The 26,698-nt window shown below is 42.0% G+C and overlaps 1 protein-coding gene across 1 annotated transcript in view; it reads right to left on the bottom strand.

The window, feature by feature from the left end:
- Positions 1-26,698, bottom strand: part of stxbp3 (syntaxin binding protein 3) — an 80,853-nt gene that overhangs the window by 26,657 nt on the left and 27,498 nt on the right. The window contains exons 5-11 of the mRNA XM_068037578.1: positions 26,251-26,329; positions 20,918-21,018; positions 12,927-13,093; positions 7,590-7,680; positions 5,867-5,991; positions 4,190-4,291; positions 375-432 (exon numbers count right to left, since the gene is read on the bottom strand). Of these exons, the coding sequence (XP_067893679.1) occupies positions 375-432; positions 4,190-4,291; positions 5,867-5,991; positions 7,590-7,680; positions 12,927-13,093; positions 20,918-21,018; positions 26,251-26,329 (723 nt within the window). The remainder of the gene's footprint in view (positions 1-374; positions 433-4,189; positions 4,292-5,866; positions 5,992-7,589; positions 7,681-12,926; positions 13,094-20,917; positions 21,019-26,250; positions 26,330-26,698) is intronic.

The following is a 26,698-nucleotide window of genomic DNA, read 5'->3' as shown; positions in this document are numbered from 1 at the left end:
TACAAGAGGTGTTAAGATGTTTCCTTCCCCCTTCATTGTTCTGAAAGCAGCCAAACCAAGAACCTTTGCTCAAACAGAAGAGGGATAATGGTTTAGAAATAGCAGATGCAGAGATTGCCAGAAGGTGTAATCGACCTTCAAACTTATTATGCTAGCCTTGATCCAGGGATAGCAGGTGAGAACACATACACACTTGTCCGAATCACAGAGGCCGTAATTGCTGTGCCAGTCAAGCTGGCAACAGTGGAGCAATTAAAATAGCAGCCTGCGACCAGCCCTCAATACCAGGTATCCTGTCACTTTAACTCTCTGGGGAGTCTCATGGTGTAAAGCTCATGGAATGCTCATTATATAAAATGTGCTCAAATACTTACCTTTCCTCCAGTTGTCTTGTTGCTTTTGGAAAGTTCCTTTACCAACTTTGGTATTTTTCTATTTAAAAACAAAGTTAAAAGAAGGCTTACTTTTTAAATCAAAGCAACTTTAGCATTTACCCCTGCTACATCTGCGTTTAATGCAATTAAACTGCAGGTTAATATTACTGGGATCATAGAGAGTGCATTCAGATTTAAATTTTAATAGCTTGATTGTTAATCAATGAGTAACTACTAAAAGAAGCAACATCTTCATGAAAAAATACTGCAACATTGTGACAATTGAAGCACTGTTTCTTCTCAAACTAAAAAAGGTCTTCAATGCTTTATACTTGTTTTTTTTTAAATCAAGTATTCTTGTTATGTGGTTACTTTATTTCACAGTATTGGCTGTGATTGTGATTTATTAGCTTATATCTTGAATCACCATAACCTTTCATGTTGCAGTACAACTTCATCTCGAGGCTTAACAGCTCTTAAGGCAAAATCTCTGCACACCTCAGGTCAGCAGTTACCAAGAAATCGATATTCAACATTTTGGCAGAGAAAAGTCATTACAATAACTGTCCAGAACCAAATTATTGCAGCTAACTGTACTGTATAATAGCTCATTAACCAACCAGTCAACTAAAAGTCCTCAATTAAAGTGATCTAGAATGTATGCTAACTGTAACATTACATCAGCTGTTGTCGACTACAATTTTGCAAAAGATATTAAAGCAGATTTCTTCTAACTTAGCCATGCCACTTATGGTGGAGAGATGCCCAACGAAAATAGGCTCTTTGAATTCGCTTCCTCCCGATGGACAACTGGGTTCTTGTAGCTTGGACCAAGAGCTCAGAAATGGGGGCGAGAGAGGAATAAATCAAACTCGTGTTTCTCTCTCTCCCTCACATTATGCTCTACTGCACCATTTTTATTGTAGCTTTTTTTTTTAAACTGCAAAAGTAATTTGACTTGCAGGTTGATAGGTAAATTGGCCATTATAAATTGCCCCTAGTATAGGTAGGTGGTAGGGGAATATAGGGACAGGTGGGGATGTGGTAGGAATATGGGATTAGTGTAGGATTAGCATAAATGGAAAGTTGATGGTCGGCATAGACTCGGTGGGCCGAAGGGCCTGTTTCAGTGCTGTATCTCTAAATAAATAAATAAAAATAAATAAACTGTTCAGGACAATATTCACATTACTCTGCAGTCCACAAAGGCAACCTGCTCCAAGATTTTCACCAATTTTTGTTACATCAATGAGTAAGTGTCTGCCTTCCACCTGGTCTGATAACAGCAATTGGGAAGTCACAAAGTGAAGACTCCAAGCAGAAAACCACAGCCTACCACAGTGTTGGTGCTGCAGCCCCTTTTTTATGGGGTTTAAAATACTAGATCTCTTGTGCTATTGTTCAGATATAGACTATGGTAAACACTGCTGCCACTGTGCATCGGCGGTGGAGGCAGTGAATTTTGAAGTTGGTGGATCGGGTGCCAATCAAGCGGGCTGCTTTGTCTTGGATGGTGTCGAGCTTCTTGAGTGTTGTTGGAGCTGCACCCATCCAGGCCTGAGGGTATTCTATCACACTCCTGACTTGTGTTTTGTAGATGGTGGACAGGCATTGAAGAGACAGGAGATGAGTTACCCGCCGCAGAATTCACAGACTCTGGCTTGCTCTTGTAGCCACAGCATTTATGTGGCTGGTCCAGTTCAGTTTTGGTCAATGGTGACCCCCAGGATGTTGACAGTGGGGGATTCAGCGATGGTAATGCCATTGAATGTCAAGGGGAGATGGTTAGATTCTCTCTTGATGGAGATGGTCATTGCCTGGCACTTGTGTGGCGCAAATGTTACTTGCCACTTATCAGCCCAAGACTGGATGTTGGATATGGAAATGGGCTGCTTCAGTATCTGAGGAGTCGCGAATGGTGCTGAACTTTGTGCAATCATCAACGAACATCATCACTTCTGACCTTATGATGGAAGGTCATTAATGAAACAGCTGAAAATGATTGGGCCTAGGACACTCCCCTGAGGAACTCCTGCAGTGATGTTCTAGGCCTGAGATGATTGACCTCCAACAACCACAACCACCTTCCTTTGTGCTAGGTATAACTCCAACTAATGGAGAGTTTTCCCCGATTCTGATTGACTCCAGTTTTGCTCGGGATCCTTGATGCCATACTTGGTCAAATGCTGTCTTGATGTCTAGGCAGTCGCTCTCACCTCACCTCTGGAGTTCAGCTTTTTGTCCATGTTTGGACGAAAGCTGTAATGAGGTCTGGAGCCCAAACTGAGCATCAGTGAGCAGGTTATTGCTGAGCAAGTACTGCTTGAAAGCACTGTCAACGACCCCTTCCATCACTTTGCTGATGATTGGGAGTGGACTGATGGGGTGGTAATTGGCCAGGTTGGATATGTCCTGTTTTTTGGGCACAGAACATATCTGGGCAATTTTCCACATTGCCGGGTAGATGCCATTGTTGTAACTGTACTGGAACAGCTTGGCTAGGGGCGCAGCTAGTTCTGGAGCACAAGTCTTCAGTACTATTGCCGGAATGTTGTCAGGGCCCATAGCCTTTGTGGTATTAAACAATCGGAGTGTTAAAAAATAAAATGGACAATGTATTATTATGCTGCTAAGATATAGCTGTGTCCCTTCAATGTCTAATTGTTATTAGGGAAACAAAGCTTCAGATTAATTGGAGCTTAATTGTTTGTTGAGGGAACTTTACAGAACTGGTTTCAGTTGTGGCTCAGTTGGTAGCACTCTTGCCTCTACGTCAGAAGGTTGTGGGTTCAAGTCTTACTCCAGAGTGTTGAGTACCAAATCTAGGCGATATCTCCAGTGCAATACTAATGGAGTGCTGCACTGTCAGAGGTGCCATCTTTTGGATGAGATGTTAAACCATCAGTGGATAGAAAAGATCCCATGGCACGATTTCAAAGAAGAGCGGGGGAGTTATCCCTGGAGTCTTGGCAAAAAAAGGGATTCTCTGGTCATTATCACATTACTGCCTGTGGGATCTTGCTGTGCGCAAATTAGCTGCTGTATTTCCTGTATTATAACAGCAACTTTACAGGACTGGAAAGCATGTTTCAGGCCCCAGTTCAACAAATGGCTCTTTATTTTTCCAAAAATATTTGCAGCCAGTTACCTCTAGTGTGAAACGCATGCTAGATGAAACATTTTACGTATACCAAATGAAAAAGGTACACAAGCCCAGACTTTATCTGCTTTTGTTGACAGTATATTAAAACATACCTATGCAAGTTTAAAAACTCCTTATAGGAAATTTTACAGTCTCAAACTAAGCCTGTAAATTAATCGAAGATTGCCTTACAGAATATGAAAAGCGCACAGAAGCAAGTGATATCTTCATATAACAGGTTACCTGGCACTTGGGAAATGACAGCAATTGGGGAAAAGACGGATATTATGGTGCACCTAAACTGCAATGTCTGTATTAAACAAACGTACATATTCCACTTACAGCACAAACTGTAACATAGGGAATCAATGTTGGAAGTATTTTTATTTAACTTGAATTTTGTTGGCTATTTTTTCAAGTTTCTTTTGTCCAAAACCAAATGTTTTTTTGCTGCATGTACATCCTTCACAAATTTAGAAACAGTACCACAACAAAAGGCTTGGGTAAATAGTACCATGGGGCTTTGTGGCAGACAGTTTCAACATACCACTGGTGGCAATTAGCTCCAAAAGGGTTACTGATAATTTTTTATATCTTGTACAGACCATGAAGAGAGAAGACATTTGTGATGTTCTAATATTTCAAATTCATCATAAAAGAGGTTTATACATACTCAACAACGTCGGCAATATGCAAATGCCGCAATTTTACCCAGAGTTCGTCATCCTCATTCAAAAGGGCCTCTTTTGATATGGATTCATCCTTTGTTTGATACCTATTAAAATTTAAAAAAAAACGAAAACAGGACTTAATATCATTCCTTTACCATAGAATAAAAATTGATTACATTGTATTCCAGAGAACCACATTCCCCCAATCAATGAGCCACTTTTCCAGTGTGTAGCTACATATAACAGATGCCAGGTGAGGAAAGAAACAGATTCCATTCTCATATCCCACATGATTGGCTAACTACCAACCTTCATGAACAAGGATGACATATGAATAAGTCTTGAATTTATGCTTTATACCCTATAATTACACACTACCCTACAATATGAAGTCCAAAATTAACAGTAAACAGGACTAACCCAAAATATCAACATTGGCACACTGCAACTTTTCATTGATGCAAGAAGTACTTCATCTCTCTCAGCCCACTGGCATTTAACATGGTTTCATTGCACATTCAGATAGTGAAACAAAGTTTTATAGCAGAGGAAGTGCTAAGGAAGAAACCAATGCCAACTCCTTTTAGCATTATACTGTGTGAACACAGTTTGTTTATTTACTTTAAAATGTTTTATTTGTTCTTTCCCTATTTTTCCATGATTAAATCTGAGGCTGACAACAAAAATGTGCTTTAATTTTGAACGGAACTGATGATAAAATAAAACTCAAACCTATACGCAATGTTTGGACAAGGCACAAAAGAGAGATAACAATGCTGGAGACTATAGTTCAGAAAAAGTCAACACATCGAAGAGGGGAGCCAGGAAAATTGGTAGGCCAGGAATTTCTGAATGTTTTTCACCAAGCTATCAGAGCAATCTGGATGGAATTGACTGAAATAGCTCAAAATAGTGAAATTTGAAACGTGAGTTATGCCCATAACCACTGACGCTTGGTTTCCGTGATCTTTCACACTGGTTCAAAAATCAATTTGCCCAAAGCAGTCCCCACACACAAAACTGGCCATGGCCCACGTCAGCAAGGCGAGTTTCCACCTATTGTGCCTGTTCAAGCATTGCACCCAGAATTTTGGGTGCACAAAGACATCTGCGGCCACATCAGTCCATCCTTGATGACCTGCTGCTGCAGTGAATGGCAGTCAATCGAAGCTTCATTCAGGTCTGTTTCTCATATTGATTTTTCTCATATTGATCATATTTAACATTTGGTTAAAATGAATTCAAATTCAGTCCATTGATCTGTCCTTGCTAGAGAAGGCCTGTGACCAGCAGTCAACTGAAACCACTGATTGGTCTGTCTCTTTAGCTGCAGCAATAATTTGAGCAAATTATCACTTTAAAATAGTTAAATTCAGTAATCTTAAAGCCATGTTCCAGTCGATAATCTATTACAATCAATAATGCTGCTTGATTGCACTGGCTTATGGTGATATTATGTTCTGGCTTATGCAAATAACTGAGCGGAAACTTGGATTCACTTTGGTAAAACCAGTGCAGTGTCCGCCACATTTTAGGCATATTTTCCCCATTGCGCCCCTAGCAGAAACTCAAGGCTATAATATTTTCCTCACAATTATTTTGTAGTTCCCACCCTTCCCATCCCACTGAGATGTCGGTATCAGAGCAGGATTGTATTAAAAAGATTCTACAATTCTTACCTATAAACATCTTTTTCAATTTGAACTAGGTCATATACCATGGCCTGAAAGGTTAGCTCATGCAAGATCGTCGACACTGGATCAAAGCCACGGTCAATTATCAAAAGCTGAGACTGTGTTTTTCCCTGAAATGTTACATGCCACAAATTAGTTACTAACATACAATATAAATGCACATGCAGGTAAATAAATCATCAAGTAGTCGCCCACCTCCCCCACACACTTGAATTTTAAATTGCCTTAGTGCAGGACTCATTACGCGCGTCCATATAGCACCATTGTTCAGCACCATTTGCGACTCCTCAGATAGGGAAGCAGTCTGTGTCCAGATGCAGCAAGACCTGGACAACATCCTCGCTTGGGCTGATAAGCAGCAAGTAACCTTAGCGCCACACAAGTGCCGGGCAATGACAATCTCAAACGAGAGAGAATCTAACCATCTCCCCTTGGTGTTCAAAGGCATTACCATCACTGAATCCCCCACTATCAAGATCCTGGGGATTACCATTGACCAGAAACTGAACTGGACCAGCTACATAAATGCTGTGGCTACAAGAGCAGGTCAGAGACTGGGAATTCTGCGGCGAGTAACTCACCACCTGACTCCCCAAAGACTGTCCACCATCTACAAGGCACAAGTCAGGAGTGTGATGGAATACTGTCCACTTGCCTGGGTGGGTGCAGCTCCAACAACATTCAAGTAGCTTAACACCATCCAGAACAAAGCAGCCCGCTTCATTGGCATCCCATCAACCACTTTCAACAATTACTCCCTCCGCCATAGGTGCACAGTGGCAGAAGTGTGTACCATCTACAAGAAGCACTGCTGCAACTCACCAAGTCTCCTTCGACAGCACCTTCCAAACCCACAACCTTTACCACATAGATGGACAAGGGCAGCAGATGCATGGGAATATCGCCACCTGCAAGTTCCCCTCCAAGCCACACACCATCCTGACTTGGAACTATATCGCTGTTCCTTCACTATTGCTGGGTCAAAATCCTGGAGCTCCCTTGCTTCCAGCACTGTTGGTGTAACTACACCCCAAGGCCTGCAGCGTTTCAAGAAGGCAGCTCACCATCACCTTCTTAAGGGCAATTAGGGATGGCCAGTAAATACTGGCCTAGCCAGCGAAGCCCACATCCCATGAAAGAATTGAAAAAAAACATTCAATCCAGTGTCTCGGTCAGCTTTATTACACTTTGCCCTATATCACACTGGAACAGCCATATTTAATGTGGAACAAGTGGCACCTAGAGAGTACGGAAGCCTGTATTCACATTTTCATCAGATAATTTGGTATATTGCTGGCCAAAATATGGCTAGGATGTCACTCATGATAGGGTGTAAAAGGAGTAGATGTGTATACACTTATACCATTTGTGGTTCTGTTGGGATGAGGCCCAAACGATGAGGGACATTACAGCTCATCTAATGTGTAGGACAAAGTAAGTTTTGGGTTAGGTAATGGCGGTGCAGCCAAGCCACACTGAAGTTGTGATAGCCCCAGACTCAGTGGTGAGTTCAGCCCACATAGCACCAAAGACCCATCTGATCCCATGCTGCTACAATGACACCAGACTACCCAATGGTATTCCAGACAGGCTGATATGTTGCAAGAGACAATCAATCATACACTTGCTTCAGCATTCTTACATCAAAAGAAGCAATTGAAAACTTTTAGATCGAATAAGAATTTATTAAGTTTTACATATTTCCTACCTTTACATAACATTGCTCATCTATTTTGTAATGTTCTGCCAGCTTTTCCTCTACCATGTTTGCAAGACATTCTGCATTATTTTCAGTGCTCCTGGATACAATGACAAAAACATCAGAATGAAAGAAAGAGAGAATCCTGATCCATTTCATCTTCCTATCTTGACAGAAATTAGTCATGACTTAGAAGTCACCACAGAGCTTTCATATCATCAGAACCAATTAATAAAGTTTCATATCTTATTAATCAGTTCTTGCTGGGCAAAGAACTCTGTCTTCACATTTTGTTCCAATGACCTGCAACATCTTAATACCAAAATAACACTAACACATAAAACAGGACAGCAGAAGAAAACGGCTGCAGGTGAACCAACCAATGGAGGAATTGAAACAATGCTGAAACCGTAAATAAAAACAGAATTTACTGGTGATTGACAGCATCAGAAAGACATTATTTTGGGTGTGAGCCTTCATAAGTAATGTTCTGCCAAATTATAACTGAGTTATAATTTAAATGAACAAGTTTTTTTTCCAAAATGCAGACCTATCTCCACTTTGTTTTTAATTCAGTTTTCTGGTATTCTTAGGGCTGATTTTGACGATCAGTAGTGGCAGGTTTGCGGCTGCCCGCAATGAATTTGGCCTAACCATCAGCCTCAAGAAAACGAACATCATGGGGCAGGACGTCAGAAATGCTCCATCCATCAATATTGGCGACCACGCTCTGGAAGTGGTTCAAGAGTTCACCTACCTAGGTTCAACTATCACCAGTAACCTGTCTCTCAATGCAGAAATCAACAAGCGCATGGGAAAGGCTTCCACTGCTAGGTCCAGACTGGCCAAGAGAGTGTGGGAAAATGGCGCACTGACACGGAACACAAAAGTCCGAGTGTATCAAGCCTGTGTCCTCAGTACCTTGCTCTATGGCAGCGAGGCCTGGACAACGTACGTCAGCCAAGAGCGACATCTGAATTCATTCCATCTTCGCTGCCTCCGGAGAATACTTGGCATCAGGTGGCAGGACCGTATCTCCAACACAGAAGTCCTCGAGGCGGCCAACATTACCAGCTTATACACACTACTGAGTCAGCGGCGCTTGAGATGGCTTGGCCATGTGAGCCGCATGGAAAATGGCAAGATCCCCAAAGACACATTGTACAGCGAGCTCGCCACTGGTATCAGTCCCACCGGCCGTCCATGTCTCCGCTTCAAAGACGTCTGCAAATGCGACATGAAGTCCTGTGACATTGATCACAAGTCGTGGGAGTCAGCTGCCAGCGTTCGTCAGAGCTGGCGGGCAGTCATAAAGGCGGGGCTAAAGTGTGGCAAGTCGAAGAGACTTAGCAGTTGGCAGGAAAAAAGACAGAAGGGCAAGGGGAGAGCCAACTGTGTAACAGCCCCGACAAACAAATTTTTCTGCAGCACCTGTGGAAGAGCCTGTCACTCTAGAATAGAACCAACTGGAGGCTTGAATGGGGACACTTTAGATCATTTTAGATGCATGAATTAAGATGATCTGAAGTGGCTTCCTCATCCATATTTATTTTGTGAACTAACAAGCTGCGATCAATGGGAACCAAGTCAAATTGTACATTACAACCCACGGTCCATTAAAAAATAACTGCAATAACAGTATGTACAGAACAAGTTTTAAAGTTCAATCACATTTAGTAAGAAAGTTACTTAATTACAGGTATTATACATAATGAAACTGTAAAACTTAGTTAAATCTGTAATCCTGGGAACAAATGTTCAAATTAACAGCTTCATTCATCATCATCATTTTGGCTGTGTTCATCCACTGTAGGATGTAGCCCTCCTCACGTCTTTTCCATTTATCTCCATCCCTTGCTGCTCTCACCCATATGATTCCTAGGCATATTATGTTATCTCTCCAGCTTCTTCTTGGTCTCCCGCTTCTTCTTTTTCCTGTTCTTGGCTGCCACTCCATTAGTCTTTTTGTCCGCCTGTTATTTCTTCGTGAAACATGCCTGGTACATCTCCATTTGGCTTCTTTTATCTTCTGAGTGATATCCTTAACTCCTGTTTTCTAGCATATTTCATTACATCTGATTTGATCATGAATGGAGATGTATAACATTTGCCTTTCCATTGCTCTCTGAGCTGTACACAGTTTTTGTTCTACATATTTTGTAGTTGTCCATGATTCTGCCCCACTGTCATGGTCAGTAGGACACACTGATCATACAACCTCGTCCTTCATGCCATTGTTATTTTCTTATCACACGGTGTATCTCTCCATCTCCTAAAATAACACCATCCTGCCCTAATCCTACTCAGTACCTCTTCATTTGTACAATCCTCCATTCTTAATTTTGGTATTCAGTCACTTTTTCAATTTTTTGGTCTTCAATTTGTATGGTACCTTTTGTCCTAAAGTTCATCATATACTTTGTTTTTCCTTTGTGCATTTTCAATCCAATATTTTTACTCTCTTTATTTACGTTATTTTTTCTGTTAAAAATGATGAACCACAAGTAAGGTGCTACACCCAAAAGTACTCAGGAGGAAGTATGCACCTAATTTCTTGCAACGGATGTATCCCCCCATTGCTTACCTTCTTGAAAAATAGTTTTCTTTCTATCTCCTCTACGTGGTTAAATGGTGCTTTGGTTCCCAATGGCTGTTAACAAATTTCTTGCACTATGTGCAGTTGAGACATCTGCACCATGGAGGGCCAAGGTTCAGATTGTACAGGTCACAATACGTGTACTTAGCAACTGAGCCGCACTCTTTTTCGGAAGTGGAGAATGTGGGGTTTACCTCATTTTAAGTATATCTTTTTAAAGAATTACTTGCATTTATGTTGCGCCTTCCATGACCTTGGGACGTCCCAAAGCACTTCACAGGCAATTGAGTATTTTGAAGTATTCTTCTTCTTCTTCTTTGGCCCCCTTGTCTCGAGAGACAATGGGTAAGCGCCTAGAGGTGGTCAGTGGTTTGTGGAGCAGCACCTGGAGTGGCTATAAAGGCCAATTCTAGAGTGACAGGCTCTTCCACAGGCGCTGCAGATAAAGTTGGTTGTCGGGGCTGTTACACAGTTGGCTTTCTCCTTACACTTCTCTCTTTTTTCCTGCCAACTGCTAAGTCTCTTCGACTAGCCTCTCTTCAGCCCCGCTTTTATAGCTGTCTGCCAGCTCTGGCAACTGACTCCCACGACTTGTGGTCAATGTCACAGGACTTCATGTCGCGTCTGCAGACATCTTTAAAGCGGAGACATGGACGGCCGGTGGGTCCGATACCAGTGACGGGCACGCTGTACAATGCATCCTTGGGGATCCTGCCACCTTCCATGCGGCTCACATGGCCAACCCATCTCAAGCGCCGCTGGCTCAGTAGGGCGTACGTGCTGGGGATGTTGGCTGCCTTGAGGACTTCTGCGTTGGAGATACGGTCCTACCACCTGATGCCAAGGATTCTCCGGAGGCAGCAAAGATGGAATGAGTTGAGCCGTCACTCTTGGCTGACATACATTGCCCAGGCCTCGCTGCCGTAGAGCAAGGTACTAAGGACACAGGCTTGAAACACTCGGACTTTTGTGTTCCGTGTCAGTGTGCCATTTTCCCACACTCACTTGGCCATTCTGAACATAGCAGCAGACGCCTTCCCATGCGCTTGCTGATTTCTGCATCAAGAGACAGGCTACTGGTGATAGGTGAACTCTTGAACCACTTCCAGAGCGTGGTCGCCAATATTGATGGATGGAGCATTTCTGACGTCCTGTCCCATGATCTTCGTTCTCTTGAGGCTGATGGTTAGGCCAAATTCATTGCAGGCAGCCGCAATCCTGTCAATGAGTCTTTGCAGACACTCTTCTGTGTGGGATGTTAATGCAGCATTGTCAGCAAAGAGGAGTTCCCTGATGAGGACTTTCCGTACTTTGGTCTTTACTCTAAGACGGGCAAGGTTGAACAACCTGCCATCTGATCTTGTTTGAAGCAAAATTCCTTCTTCTGAAAACTTGAATGCATATGAGACCAGCAGTGAGAAGAAAATCCCAAACAGTGTAGGTGCGAGAATACAGCCCTGTTTCACGCCACTCAGGATAGGAAAGTGTAGTCACAGTTGTTACATAGGAAAAGCAGCAGCCAATTTGCGCTCAGCAAACTCCCATAGACAGCAATGTGATGGTGACCAGATAATTTGTTTTTGTGATGCTTATTGAGGGATAAATATCGGCCAGGACACCGGGGATAACTCCCCTGCTCTTCTTCAAAATAGTGTCGTGCAATCTTTTACGTCCATCTTAGAGGACAGATGGAGCCTGGATTTAACGTCTGCACAGGAGTGGCAGCCTAGATTTTTGTGCTTAACTCTCTGGTTGGACATGAACCTACAATCTTCTGACTCTGTGTCGAGAGCGTTACCAAGTGAGCCACGGCTGACACCTTTAGTCGCTCTCTTCACTAGACAATTTCCTGACTGACGAACTGGATAGTCTATTCCCAAGTCTCTGCGATGCTTATCTTGTGCCGTCTGCACGTGTGTATAATGGCGTGGGTAGGTAACTTGCCCTGTAATTTTCCCCCTTCCCCATGGGAAAGGGCAGAGCCACAGTAAGACAGAGAGCAAAAGTGGGTGCAGTGCTTATAAGCACACACCCACATCCTATCACACAGCATCATTTCCCAAGTTGGTTTTTGGATGCTAATAATGTGAAAGTACCAAAGAATCTTTTCCCTGACTGTCTAAATATCTCCCCTCTGGAAGGTGCTGAGTGATGCTGGGGTATGCTCTCACAAAATCAGGGCATATACTGCACCTGGCACAAATGGCCATTCTTCATGTGAACCTAGACAGTGAGGAGTGTTGGCAGGCCATTCCTTCATATGAGGGAGCATCCACAAGAAACTTGATCCTGTCCTTAACCAATGTCCACACATGCAAACTTTCCAACAGGACAGTAATCAGGAGCAGGTGCCCTTGCTGATTTCCACCCCCTTAGGTCAGGGATTCTGAGGCCAATTACAGCAATTTCTCTGTTTGAGAACACCAAACAGCATCAAGGGTAATAGAACCTTGGATCTTCTTTGTATGACTCACTTGTTCACAGGGGAAGAAATCCAAGAGCCATTAGGAATTGGAGAGATGATGTGGTTCCAATTAAACTAAATATCATTTGAATCAAGTTGTTGCAAGAGAACTCTGCTGGTTTCAGGTTGTCCAAATTAAATATGGAGTCATAGAATACATTATAGAGTCATCATTTCACATAAAGACTAAATCAGAAACTACATTTTGATAGTGCAATTCATTCATTGGCTCGTCAATCAAGGAGAACAAAGAGCTCATTTACACTCCAAAAATGTCAAAATGGACCTGTAATCATTTCCGCGCTCTTTTCTGTATCGCACTCCAGGATTTTCATCCAAACTTGCACATAGTGTCACAATTTTCTCAGCCACCATCTCCATTGTGGTCATTTTATCTGTTGATGTTGGACTATAAATAGAGTGAAAGGCATCAGGAATGTCAAAGGTGAACACCTGGTTGAGGACAGAAGAAAAGGAAATTTTATCAGGTAAGCTTATTGATTTTGTTATCACGTGCATAGATGTCAAAGAGTAAGGGGCTAAAACCAATACTGGATGCTATCCAAGGCTGGATGTTATACACCAGGGGATGCGAAGTTAGACTAGGCAAGAATTGTACAAAGTGCAACAGTCAGCATGGAGGACTCAATAAATATAGGGGATATCCTTTCAATTGGAATGCTGCAAGATAAACAATAAAACCACCCCAGTAATTACAGACCAATTAGTCTATCATCAGTAAATGGCAAAATAATGGAATTAATCACTAGGACCAAATTTAGTGATTACACATATGACCGTACCATATAAAAGGCAACCAGCACAGTTTCAAATGCAGCATATCCTGTTCTAACATTTTTACCTCTTTTCTACCCTTAGTCTAGATTTTTTAGCTTCCATCTTTTTGATTACCATCATAGGTGAGTCCGACTCCCTATGACGTGAAAGTATTTCCACTAGCCCCGATATCCAGGAAAAGATTTGGCAATGTGCCCAGGGCAATGTACAGAAAGATCTTTATTATTTTAGCTCCTGGAGTTACCCTATGCTTCCAGAGGATCACCTGCAAAAGGAGCACAGCAGCACATCAGACCTTGTTTTGGACTCTATCAACCAAATTTAGCTATCAACGGATAAACAAATAATAGTGATCTAACACATTTAGAAATGATGCTATCTCTTGGAGCAACAACAGGATATAGAAGCCAAAAGAATATGATGTAGTGGGGATAACTGAGATCTGATTCAAAAATGAGCAGGATTGGATGCTTAATATTCAGAAAAGGGAAGGAAAAAAAAGTGAGGTACAGTTTTGGTTAAGGAAAATATTACAGTGCTAGAATATTACACCCTTGTGGGGTAAAATACAGAGATATTTGGTTGCTGTTAAGAATAGTAGAGCTACTACACTATTTAGTGTTTAATAGCCACCAAATAGTGGGAAGGAGATAGAGGAGCAGATTTGCAAGGAAATTACTGAGATGGTGATAATGGGAGACAATACCTATCCCAACACTGAATGGAACAGTGATTTTGTTAAGGACAGAGAAGGGGATACATTTCTGATTGTTTACAAGATAATTTTCTTGACTAATATGCTTCCTGGAAGGAGGCATTGCCGGATCTAGTCCTGGGAAGTGAAGTGGGTCAAGTGGAAAACTTCACAATCTGCGAGCATCTTGGGAATAGTGACCATAATATTACAAGGTTTACATTGGTTACGGAGAAGGATAAACAATCTACAATAAAACCAAGTAAATTGCAGTCAAAGACTCGGAGGAAGAAATGTAATAGAACGACGGGCAGCCTTTAAAGAGGAGATGGTTCAGGCACAGTCTGGGTACATTCCCACAAGGGAGGAAAACGAGGGTAACCAAAATGAGAGCTCCCTGGATGTCAAAGAAGTTGGACAGTAGGATCAAGCAGAAAAAGGGTGCATCTGACAGATGTCAGCTTAATAATACAAGGGAGAAACAGGCTGGATATAAAACGTAGAGAAGTGAAAAAGGAAATAAGAGGGGGCAAAGTGAAATTGAGAATAGGTTGGTGGCTAACATTAAAGGGAATCCACAGGTCTTCCATAGGCATATTAACAGTAAAAGGATTGACGGAGGAATGGCAGAATCGATTAGGAACCAAAGTGGAGATCTTTTGGTGCAAGCACAATGCACGGCTGAGGTACAAAATAAGGACTTCGCAACAGTGTTTACCAAGGAAGAGAACATTGCCAAAGCTATAGTAAATGAGGTTATCAGGATACTGGAGGAGATAAAAATAGATTGAGAGGCGATACTAGAAAAGGCTGGCTGGACATAAAGTGGGTAAGTTACCTGGTCCAGATGGGATGCATCCTAGGGTGCTGAGAGAAGGGCAAAAATTGTGGAGATGCTAGCCATAATCTTCATGCCATGAATTGCTGGACTTTCAAAAGATGTTTGATGAAGTATGACATATTAGGCTTGCTAGCAAAATTGAAGCCCGTGGAATAAAAGAGGCAATAGAAGCATGGATACAAAATTGCTTAAGGGATAGAAAACAGAGTTGTGGTGAATGGTTGGCTGTTTTTTGGATTGGAGGGAGGTGATCAGTGATGTTTTCCAAGGCTCAGTACTATGACATGACTGCTGCTGTTTTTGATATGCATTAATGACGTGAACTTGGGGCCCAATTTCAAAATATGCAGATGGCCCAAACCTTGAAGGTATAGTATACCGTGAGAAAGACAGTAGTAGATTTCAAGAGGACATAGACAAGTTTGTAGAATAGGCAAACACATGGCACATGAAATACAATGCAGAAAAATGTGAGGGGATACATTTTGGTAGGAAGATTGAGGAGAAACAATACATGCTAAATGGCACAATTTTAAAGGGAGTGAAAGGAGAGAGAGAGAGCTGGGGGTGTTTTGCACTCATCTTTGAAGGCAAGATTAAAAAAGCAGTTAATAAAGCCAACGGAAAGCCAGGAAGTTATGCTAAACTTTAGTTCATCCCCAGTTGGACTATTGTGTCCAATTCAGTTTAGGAAGGACATGAAGGCTTTGAAGAGGATACAGAAAGATTCACTGGAATGGTTACAGAGACAAAAGGTTACAATTACGTGGATAGACTGGAGAACCTGGGGTTGTTCTCCTTAGAACAGAGAAGGCCAAGGGGAGATTTGATAAAGGTGTTCAAAATTATGAAGGATTTAGATAAAGTAAATAAAAAGAAACGGTTTCCAATAGCTGAAGAGTCGATAATCGGGGGCACAGACTTAAAGTGATTGGCAAAAGAATCAGAGGTGACATGTGAGACAAAAAACATTTTTGTGTAACAAGCGATTAGGACTTGGAATGCACTGCCGGATAGGGTGGTGGATACTGATTCAATAGTAGCCTTCAAAAGAGAATTTGATAAATACTTGAAAGAGAAAAAATATTGCCGGGATATTGGGAAACAGTGGAGGGATGGGACTAACCAGATTGCTTTTTGAAAGAGCTAGCTCAGATTCGATCAGTCAAATGGCCTCCTTCTGTACTGTACTATTCTATGATTCTAAGCAGTACCAAAGGGCAAAACCAGAAGCTGTATTGGGGAGTGGGGAAAGGCTGGAAGCTGGTGTACTGCTGATTTTTGTTCATAAAGGCAGACAGACAGACAATGCCCTGAAATCAGTTAGCATGTATGTCAGACTGAGGCAGATTTCACAATTCTTCTCTCAATATAGAATTTCACAAACATAATTAAACGACATGCTTTGTTTTCATCATTCATCTCTCACCCATACTGCCTTTCATGAACAATATTAAAGAGACAAGGTAGTGACAGAATTGGAAATCACACAATAGGATCCTAATAGGAGCACTGTCATTGTGAATAATATTCAATTATAATACAAATGAGTTTATTCCTAGATACTTTGTGTTTCAATGTATCTTATTTTGTTTCCTACATATTAATTTACTTCAGCCACAAGAGCCATTCTTTGTTGTCTATAATTCAGCAGAATTTCCTTTTATGATTGCTCCACACATTATCCCACGTCAGTTGATGCCAATTATTCTTTCACCTGTCAACTCCCTTGAAACCAATAATGTACAGAATCAAGCTGAAGAGCAGTTGGTTCTCTCAAGCAGTCCCATTTTTAGACCTGCCCATGTTCTGAACTTTGATGGTTAATCCATTGAAGATGTATCCAATTGATGCAATCAAAATTATTGCCTCCCCCCCACCCCAATGGTGGTGTGGCAATTTTTCTTTGCAGGTAAAATCACCCTCCTAAACAGTCATTTCAAGAAAGAGAAGTAGTAGGTCACTTTCACTTCTCAAGCTGAGAGGATGATCTGCAGCAAAGTACCTTTTAAAAATCACTGAATGTTTCATTTGAGGAAACAAGTTGGCAGACAGATTGATGGCACAACAAAAATTTGCCTGCCCCATCTATATGTCCCATGAGATCAAAGTGAAAAGACCCATTTATAGCATCATTGTAACTGAGATCCCTGTGAAACGGGTGTTACCACCCATCAATTCGGATTCGCATCATGCAATATTCAATTTATGGCAGTATTTCATTTTGCCAATATTGTAAAGAATTCACAGCTAAAACAGGAAAGACGAGGAAAAAATACATCACAAAAAACAGCAAAAATATTAGATGTTGATACAAATGTTCCCAATTATTTAAGCAGCAACACGTTTTCTCTTGATGTGAACCTCTACTTGAAAACACTGAACTGCTTCTATTCAAAACGAGAACTGACATATCAACAGAGTTCAGTTTTAGTACTTAAATGGCAGTTACTTCAACACTTCTATCAACTTACCTCAAAAAACAATGGGCCAGAGTTTGCTGGCAAAATAATGGCAAGTTAAAGGCGCACATTATTAGCATGTAAAATAACCAGCAATTTGTGAAGAGGAAAAATAAGCTGTGAGGTGCAAACCGTGAGTTTACGCTCGCCTTGCAAAAACAAGATCTCGCCATCACCCTCCCCGTGGGTTTCATGCTGGATTGTGCTGTTAATATGACTTAAACCTGCCGCAGAAAGTTAGGGCTGGTATTTCAACAACATAAGGATCCCTTTAATGATGAGATTTATGTTCCTGAAAAGACAGTAAACCTCAGAGGCCCGGAAAGGGAACAATGTGAACCTGTGAAGTCTCATTCCAGCTTTTTTCTTACTTTTCCTTTAAGTCATTCTTTTTCTCTCTTTATCTAATTTTTCTTTCCCTCTCTATTTCTCTTTCTGTATCTAATTTGGCTCTAATTCACCCTATTTCCTTCTCTTCCCTTGCTCTGTTTCTTTTCCTTAAATTGTGTTTAAGGTGTTTAAGGAGATAGACTATCGGTCACATCAGTCACTGAGGTGCCAGATGCCCCATAAATGATTTGGAGGAAAGTATAGGTGGTCTGATTAGCAAGTTTGCAGACGACACTAAGATTGGTGGAGTAGCAGATAGTGAAGGGGACTGTCAGAGAATACAGCAGAATATAGATAGACTGGAGAGTTGGGCAGAGAAATGGCAGATGGAGTTGAATCAGGGCAAATGCGAGGTGATGCATTTTGGAAGATCCAATTCAAGAGTGAACTATACAGTAAATGGAAAAGTCCTGGGGAAAATTGATGTACAGAGAGATTTGGGTGTTCAGGTCCATTGTTCCCTGAAGGTGGCAACGCAGGTCAATAGAGTGGTCAAGAAGGCATACGGCATGCTTTCCTTCATCGGACGGGGTATTGAGTACAAGAGTTGGCAGGTCATGTTACAGTTGTATAGGACTTTGGTTCGGCCACATTTGGAATACTGCGTGCAGTTCTGGTCGCCACATTACCAAAAGGATGTGGATGCTTTGGAGAGGGTGCAGAGGAGATTCACCAGGATGTTGCCTGGTATGGAGGGCGCTAGCTATGAAGAGAGGTTGAGTAGATTAGGATTATTTTCATTAGAAAGACGGAGGTTGAGGGGGGACCTGATTGAGGTGTACAAAATCATGAGAGGTATAGACAGGGTGGATAGCAAGAAGCTTTTTCCCAGAGTGGGGGATTCAATTACAAGGGGACACGAGTTCAAAGTGAAAGGGGAAAAGTTTAGGGGGGATATGCGTGGAAAGTTCTTTACGCAGAGGGTGGTGGGTGCATGGAACGCATTACCAGCGGAGGTGGTAGACGCAGGCACGATAGCGTCTTTTAAGATGTATCTAGACAGATACATGAATGGGCAGGAAGTAAAGAGATACAGACCCTTAGAAAATAGGCGACAGGTTTAGATAGAGGATTTGGATCGGCGTAGGCTTGGAGGGCCGAAGGGCCTGTTCCTGTGCTGTAATTTTCTTTGTTCTTTGTTATTAATTCTCATTTCCAGCAATTCATGGCATGAAATTAATTGGCACTGACTCACAGCACTCATCTCTCTAGATCCTTGACGCCAGTAAATTCTGTGTTATTAACTGCAGTTCATCTTAAAAGGATGACTCAAGAACAAGGCCCGACAATGGCCTCATCCTCAATGCGTGACAAATACACTGCTGTAATTGTAAACTTAGCTTTCCTCACTAAGACTGTTATCCATCCAGCCATATTCCTGTCACGACTCAGATTGCAATCTCTTCTAAATGTGTGCACTTACATCCTCTCCCAACTCTGCCATTTCCCCAAGGAAACTGCTGCTTCCCTCCCCAATACTTCCATTCAATTTAATGAGGTGGTCACCACTTCCTTCCCATCCAAATCAACATAGTGTCGATCAGACATATTTAGCTCTGGATCTCAAACACTAAAGATTTGTCTTTTCATCTAGAAGACAGACCAAGTTTGAATTCTGAACTTGGCTAATGTTCATACTTCAGCCTCTTGCATTGAGTGAGATTGCCAGCCTCTGCCAGCTTAGCCATGGAGAAGGGAAAAAAATGGCCTCTCCTCCTCAGTGATATCCTTTGCATCCTGGGATGAGAGCATTATCCTACAAGGAGAGATTGCATAGAATGGGCCTATACTCTCTGGGGTTAAGAAAAAGTAGAAGAGATCTCATTAAAACATATAAGATTCTGAGAGGTCTTGACAAAGTAGATGTTGAGAGGCTATTTTCCCTGGGGGGAGAGTCTAGAACTAGGGGGCATTCTCTCAGGATAAGGGTTCAGCCATTTAAGGCTGAAATGAGGAGAAATTTATTCACTCAGAGGGCTGTGAATCTTTGGAATTCATGACCCCAGAGGGCTGTGAATGCTCAATCATTGAGTATATCCAAGATAGAGAGTGATAGAATTTTGGATGCTAAGGAAATCAAGGGACATGGGGATTGGGTTGGAAAGTGGAGCTGAGGTCAAAGATCAGCTCTGACCTTAAATGAATGGCGGAGCAGTATGAGGGGCTGTATGGCTGACTCCTGTTCCTATTTCTTATGTTATGTTTGACAAATGTTTGGAAAATTACATGATCATGGACTGTCAAAGGCAAAACCAACTATTCTGAAAACCAACTTTTGAGTTTGGGATTGAAGCGCAATTTTGAACAGAGAATTCCTGAATTGTCTCTCGTGTTTTTTCTTGTCTTTCCCAAGAAGCATTGGGAAGGGCAAGCTCATGGGGAGGAGATCCAACAGAAAATTGGGGCAGATACGCATGACCTTGACTTTCAGCATCCTGGATAGACAAGCAGTAAGAATCAGATCTATCCTATTAGCCAACCAAGTAGCAACATCAACAGCAGCTGGAGCTGTTCACAGATTTAAGTGCACTCCATCTCCAGAGCTAAGTTTTATGAACAAAAAAGCAAATATCATGGCACAATTAAATGATCTTATAAATAAATGAAAAGGCAGAAATGTTTATTGGAATGCATCTCTACAAAGCTCAAGGGCTAAAGGATAAGTGAATAGCACACAAAGTACTGATTGCAGCATCATTCAAATTAGAACTTTAATGCCTCTCTGCTTAACTATAGTTAATTATTGACTTCGCTGAATGTGTTGTGCTTCCAAGTGCATACTCAAATCAGGTGCAATTCAACAAATATTCAACAAATCTGAAATATGTGTTAATTGAAGAGGAAAAACAAGTGCTTTGCATTAATGTAAGCCCTTTGTAGTTTTTTGCAATGCATTACTCATATTGCATGTAACTTAGCTGTCTTGCTGTTCTTCTTGGGTATAAAATGTAAGGTTGTTACACTGCTCTCATCCAAAAGGCAAAAAACAAAGCAGATTTATTTAATGTACTGCAATAAGCACCACAAAATTTGAACACTTAAGTTATTTAGCACAGGAATTATTTTTAGCAGAAAAAATGCATATAAAGTACCTTAGATTCATATGAAAGAAAGGAAATGTTAACTTCTTTGCAACATTTTATGGCTTTTGAGCACGCAGTCTTTAACCGACTAAAGAGGGTATCTGGACAATCTAGAATTTCAAAACAAAAGGTTATTCCAACAAAACGGTACATCTGCAATTCAAGTTCAAAAAATTTCTTCCTTAATGATTAAACTAGGAATGTCAATATATTGAGGCAGTGACACAGAATGTGTCTATACCCACAATTACACACATTGGGATACAGTTTCAGCTAAAAATGGGTTTACCAAAACAAAAAGCATTTTTAATCACCACCACCTGTGAGTAACCGATTTTAAATATCTGAAAATAACCTTAGAAAACTATGCAGAATCAGTTGCTAGTTATATCGGGACATTAGTTTCTTAGAAAATTGAAACAAACATTAATTCAAAGGCTTTTAAAGCCTTGCGTCACAAGAAAGCTTAACTTTTAGCGTCTCCTTGAAGACCTGCAATCAAACTCGCATTGGTGATTAATTTGAACTGGGGGCGTTGCCAGTTTTGTGGGCAGGGTCGCATCCCAATGCGATATTTTCACACAACCACAAAAGATTGCGGAAACTCAATTTGCACCGAATGTAATTTGTGCTTAAAATTTCATAATCTTTTGCACTGATTTTGGGTGAATTGCAGAACAGCGCAACCAAGCAGAAACTCCAGGCCACTGATTTCAACCACTCTGTAGCAACAAGTGCTGAACAGAAACAAAGCTATTCCTCCACATTCAAAATGGGTGGACATTAAAAACTGCCCAGGCATCCTGGGAGGCTGGCTGTGGTGTAGTACTGGCAGAGGAGAGGTAAGTTTAGCAATGCCAGTCTCTCAGTGCAGAGCCTTGCCAGGTGGGAGCACAGATTGGAGATACAGCTTTAACACTGAGGCAAAACAGCTACTCTGCAAGTACCCTGCATCAACATATTTTACCCAGGATATGGCGCAGTGCAAAGCTTGAGAATGACTATCGACTTGCAGCAAGTGACTGCCTCATCGTTTTGCTAAGTTTTGGGTACAAAATACTTGATAGGCTTTTCTTTCAAAGAATTGCCCTCACAGTTGATGATACCCTACCTAAAGTGTAGGTCAAACATGTTGCAGACCAAACCATGGTGCCTTGATCACATGCTGGCACTATCACCTACATCAAGAATGTTTTGCAGGCCAAGCAGAAGACAGGTTCCAGTATTCCTGGCTCTTCTTGCTATATTTTTTTTAAAGTTTTTTTTAGTTTTTAGAAATACAGCACTGAAACAGGCCCTTCAGCCCACCGAGTCTGTGCCGACCATCAACCACCCATATATACTAATCCTACACTAATCCCATATTCCTACCACATCCCCACCTGTCCCTATATTTCCCTACCACCTACCTAAACTGGGGGCAATTTATAATGGCCAATTTACCTAGCAACCTGCAAGTCTTTTGGCTTGTGGGAGGAAACCGGAGCACCCGGAGAAAACCCACGCAGACACAGGGAAAACTTGCAAACTCCACATAGGCAGTACCCAGAATTGAACCCGGGTCGCTGGAGCTGTGTGGCTGCGGTGCTAACCACTGCGCCACTGTGCCGCCCCTGCGCCACTGTGACCTGATCAAGCATACAGGTCAACTACACAAACGGTCATTGGTCCTACTGCAATGCATTATCTTGACTGTGGAACTGCTTGCTGATATGGCTTTGGTTCCAAGTTTCACTTGAATAAAATCCCACAACTCTTGGAGCCCCAAAATAACAGGCTACCTCAGGGGCTCTGTTTTCACACAGCATTTATCAACATTGTCACAAATATTCATCCCAACACTGGAAGGCATTTTATTTGTGGATGCAACATATGTCCGGCAGTACAGAACCAAAATTTCAATCACCTAGAAGTAGTCCTAAAGATGGAGACTTAAACCAAGTGCCAAATGGACAGCTTAACACACAAAGACTAACAAATAGCTCAACATCTTGAATGAACACAGCTGGACCTTGGCCTGTGTATCTGCTTGTGACAATGGACTGTACCTTTATTTTCAAGAAACACTTTACCGTGTCCTTACTGTAGATAAAGACAAGAACAACTTTATTTAGAGATACAGCACTAAAACAGGCCCTTTGGCCCACCGAGTCTGTGCCAACCAACAGCCACCCATTTATACTAATCCTACATTAATCCCATATTCCCTATCACATCCCCATCATTCTCCTACCTACACTAGGGACAATTTACAATGGCCAATTTACCTATCAACCTGCGAGTCTTTAGCTGTGGGAGGAAACCGGAGCACCAGGCGGAAACCCACACAGACACAGGGAGAACTTGCAAACTCCACACAGGCAGTACCCAGAACTGAACCCGGGTCGCTGGAGCTGTGAGGCTGCGGTGCTAATCACTGTGCCGCCCAAATTGATCAGCAAACTAGCTGGCTCACCTAGGGAAAGAATATGCAGACACTATGGGCTGGATTTTAAAAGCCCGCTGCCGAGATCGGCATTGAGCTCAGAAATCGGTGGCCCACCTGAGCGGGCCGCACGCCAAAGAGCCGCTGCACTCTCAAGTGTGGTGGCTCATTTAAATAGCCGGGGCGGCCCTCCCCCCACCATTCTCGTGGAAGGGGCAGGCTGTCCGTCCCCGGCAATGGCTTCAGCTGCTTTTGCGCTGGCGCCACTTTTAAAGGGCAGCCAGCCCTGCCGCCCAATTAAAATTTTTAAGGTCCTACCCCTCAAAATTAAATAAATAAATTTCTAACGCCCCTTTCCCACCTCCAATAACAATTACAATAACTATTTGCCCTCCCTCCCAAAACACTGAACTTTTACATCTGACCTTCTCCCCCCAAACTGCACAAAGTTTAAGGTTCAACGCTTCCCACCATCCCCTGCACTCATTATGTGTATTTGACCCCATCTCCCCTACCCCCACAGACAAACATATCTTGTCGCCCCTCTCCACCAGCATGGCGCCGCATTTCCCCAGACGGGAATCTGAAGGCGCAGGAGTTCCAGTCGCTGGGTCGAAGATCACGGCAGGCCCCTCAAGCTTGCAGGTAAGTATGTAAATTTATTAATGTTGTTCATTTGAATATTTAAATTGTGGTCCTGTCGCCTAGTGGCAGGTGGGCCACCACCGAGCCTCGCCAACGCCAGAAGGATCGAGCCAGGCCCTCCTGGGGTCAAGGTTCGTGGCAGGCCTCATCTGGAGCCATCTTCAGGCCTCCTGCCGCCACCACCCCCCTGCCCCCCCCACAGAACCCAACATCTGGGGGAGAACAAAATCCAGCCCTAAGAAACTCTGGGCTTGCATCACATTATTCTGCAGCAGTGTATTGCTCCCTGGTGTGGCTCAGCTCTTCTCACAAGAGACTACCAGATACTCAGCTGAAAGTAAACATGCATATAATTGATATTTTGAGACATGGCCTAGCTGCCGGTCCCATCCAACATGGACCTTGCTAACAGCAGGCAACGGTGTCTGCTCCTTAAGGTACAAGCCAGGCCGTAGTGATCTCCATTTAAATGTTTTTAATCCACCAAGCTATCGTCTTAGTACATAGTACCCTGTCTGGTCAATTCCCCTAAGGATCCTAGATGTCACATCAAATGCTGTACTAGGTGCAAGAACAAGCTTCAAACATCCCCTATGCCTATTTTGTGACAGTCTAGTTCTGACCTTCTGAACTGTGAGTAAAACACAATCACTTCAGATGTGAAATGATCAGATATTCTGCGAATATTATTATAACCGATGCCTTCGTGACTCCCCCCACCCCACCTCCCACTTTGCCGCTGTGGCCAGTTAGAAGGTGTAGGCCACATACTTACAAACTGCAAGGGTTGCCTGGTTCACTGATGGACTTGCACAGATCCTTTACTCAGCTATTGAATGGTTAGAACATTGAGACTAACATGGCTGACTTGACTGTCTATGAAAATACTATTGCAATATCAAAACTAAAGCACAATTTTCCAATCTGTGCTGCTGTTTATTAAGGCTCTGTGTTAGGAGCTGAACTGAAGTCACTGTATTGACATCACAGCAAATTAAACTCTGTGTTTTATTCTAATAAACCTGAATAAGCATAAATGAGGTTCTGGAAACCAAAGCAAATCCTTTTCGGTGTTAAAATCCTGGCTACAGAAAGTTAATTACAAAGACTATAAAAGATATTAATTTTCATTTCTTGTTAATACAAGTCACTGCATGTGCCAGCCAAACTTCTGGAGCTCCAGTTTCTCATAAGAAAATGCACTGAACTATATATCCAGGGCACCAATATTTTCTTTTCAAACAAAAAATACTGCTGAAATATTATGCTTCTATACACAATCTTTCACAATCCATAATATTTTAGCTTCATTACACAATGATCACCAGCAACATACCCATTATTTTTTCTTTTGCAGTGCGTAATTGATTAGTTAAGTGCGCGGTCCCTTTTAATTTTTTTTTTTTAACACAGCCCACGCCCACACGATAACTTAGAGGCACTGACTTGTGCCGGAACTTTTGAGTTGCTGGGCGGCTGCACAGCTTAGAGGGGACATTGATCACTGGCTCAAGCAAAAGGTTTAAATTCATTCAAAATCTCAAGCTCTACAGAATTGAATTCACAAACCTCACCTTCTATTCCAGTGTTGCTCACATATTTGTGCCAACCTACTTATTTTAAAATGTGACATAGGTGGCAAAAGCAGCTGGTTCTGCATAAACTTTTGTTTTGAAGAAAACAAAGGACTACATTCATCCTTTTAAAAAAAACTTCAAATATTTGTGTAGCAATTTTGAGCAATTGTTAAAATGAGAAAATTAAGTCACAGTTTTAGCCATGTGGGGTCACGTAGTTTTGATGGCAAAGCTTATTAACATTTCATTCACAAAAACATTATACTATTTACACATTTGAAATAAAGAAAATACATTACATTTACAAAACATAGTTGATTGATACTTTGGCACCAGCAAAAAGTTTGTTTTTCGGGGCAGTATAGGTGCTGACCATGGCCCCTCAGGGGCCACATATAAAGTTTAAAACCAGAGTCCTATTTCTTTGCATATGTGTCTCAAGTTGCTGGCACAATCAGATCTTGGAGTTCTGGTTTAGGATTTATCCACCAAAGAGGCAGTAACAAAGAACTGCCCTTCCCAAGCTTCCAGGCCCTCAAAAGTCAACCAATAAACCAGTACTGACTTGCCTAGGATTTGAAGGCTACATGTGTCATCAAGGTGGCAGTTTGGGCATGCCCGGGTTAGGTACATACAATTTAGTGCTGCAATTATTTTACAAAGGAACCACACTGGATAACAACGAAGCTACTTACAATCAGTGAAGTAAATGTAGGCCGCTTTATACTTGTAGGAATGCTTCTTCATGAAGTCATTTATCAGTGCATTGACTGACTGAAAAGTAAAAGAATAAATGGTGTAGCAAACATTGCTTTTCAATTACGAATATTTACTTGAATCCATTTTTCCCTTCATAATAACATAAGAAACAGGAGCAGGAGTAGGCCTTTCAGCCCCTAGAGGCTTCTCCTCCATTCAATAAGTTCATGGCTCATCTGATTGTGATCTTAACTCCACTTTCCTGTCTGCCACCCGCACCCCACCCCCCCATCCCCCGCACCATAACCCTTGACTCCCTGGTAGATCAAAAATCTGTGTAACTCAGCCTTGAATATATTCAATGACCCAGTCTCCACCGCTCTCCAGGAAAGAGAATTCCAAAGATTAACGACTTCAGAAGAAATTCCTCCTCATCTTCATCTT

Source organism: Heterodontus francisci, chromosome 8 (assembly GCF_036365525.1).
Source record: "Heterodontus francisci isolate sHetFra1 chromosome 8, sHetFra1.hap1, whole genome shotgun sequence".
NCBI classification, from domain to species: Eukaryota; Metazoa; Chordata; class Chondrichthyes; order Heterodontiformes; family Heterodontidae; genus Heterodontus; species Heterodontus francisci.
This window is presented reverse-complemented; position numbering and strand designations above follow the sequence as displayed.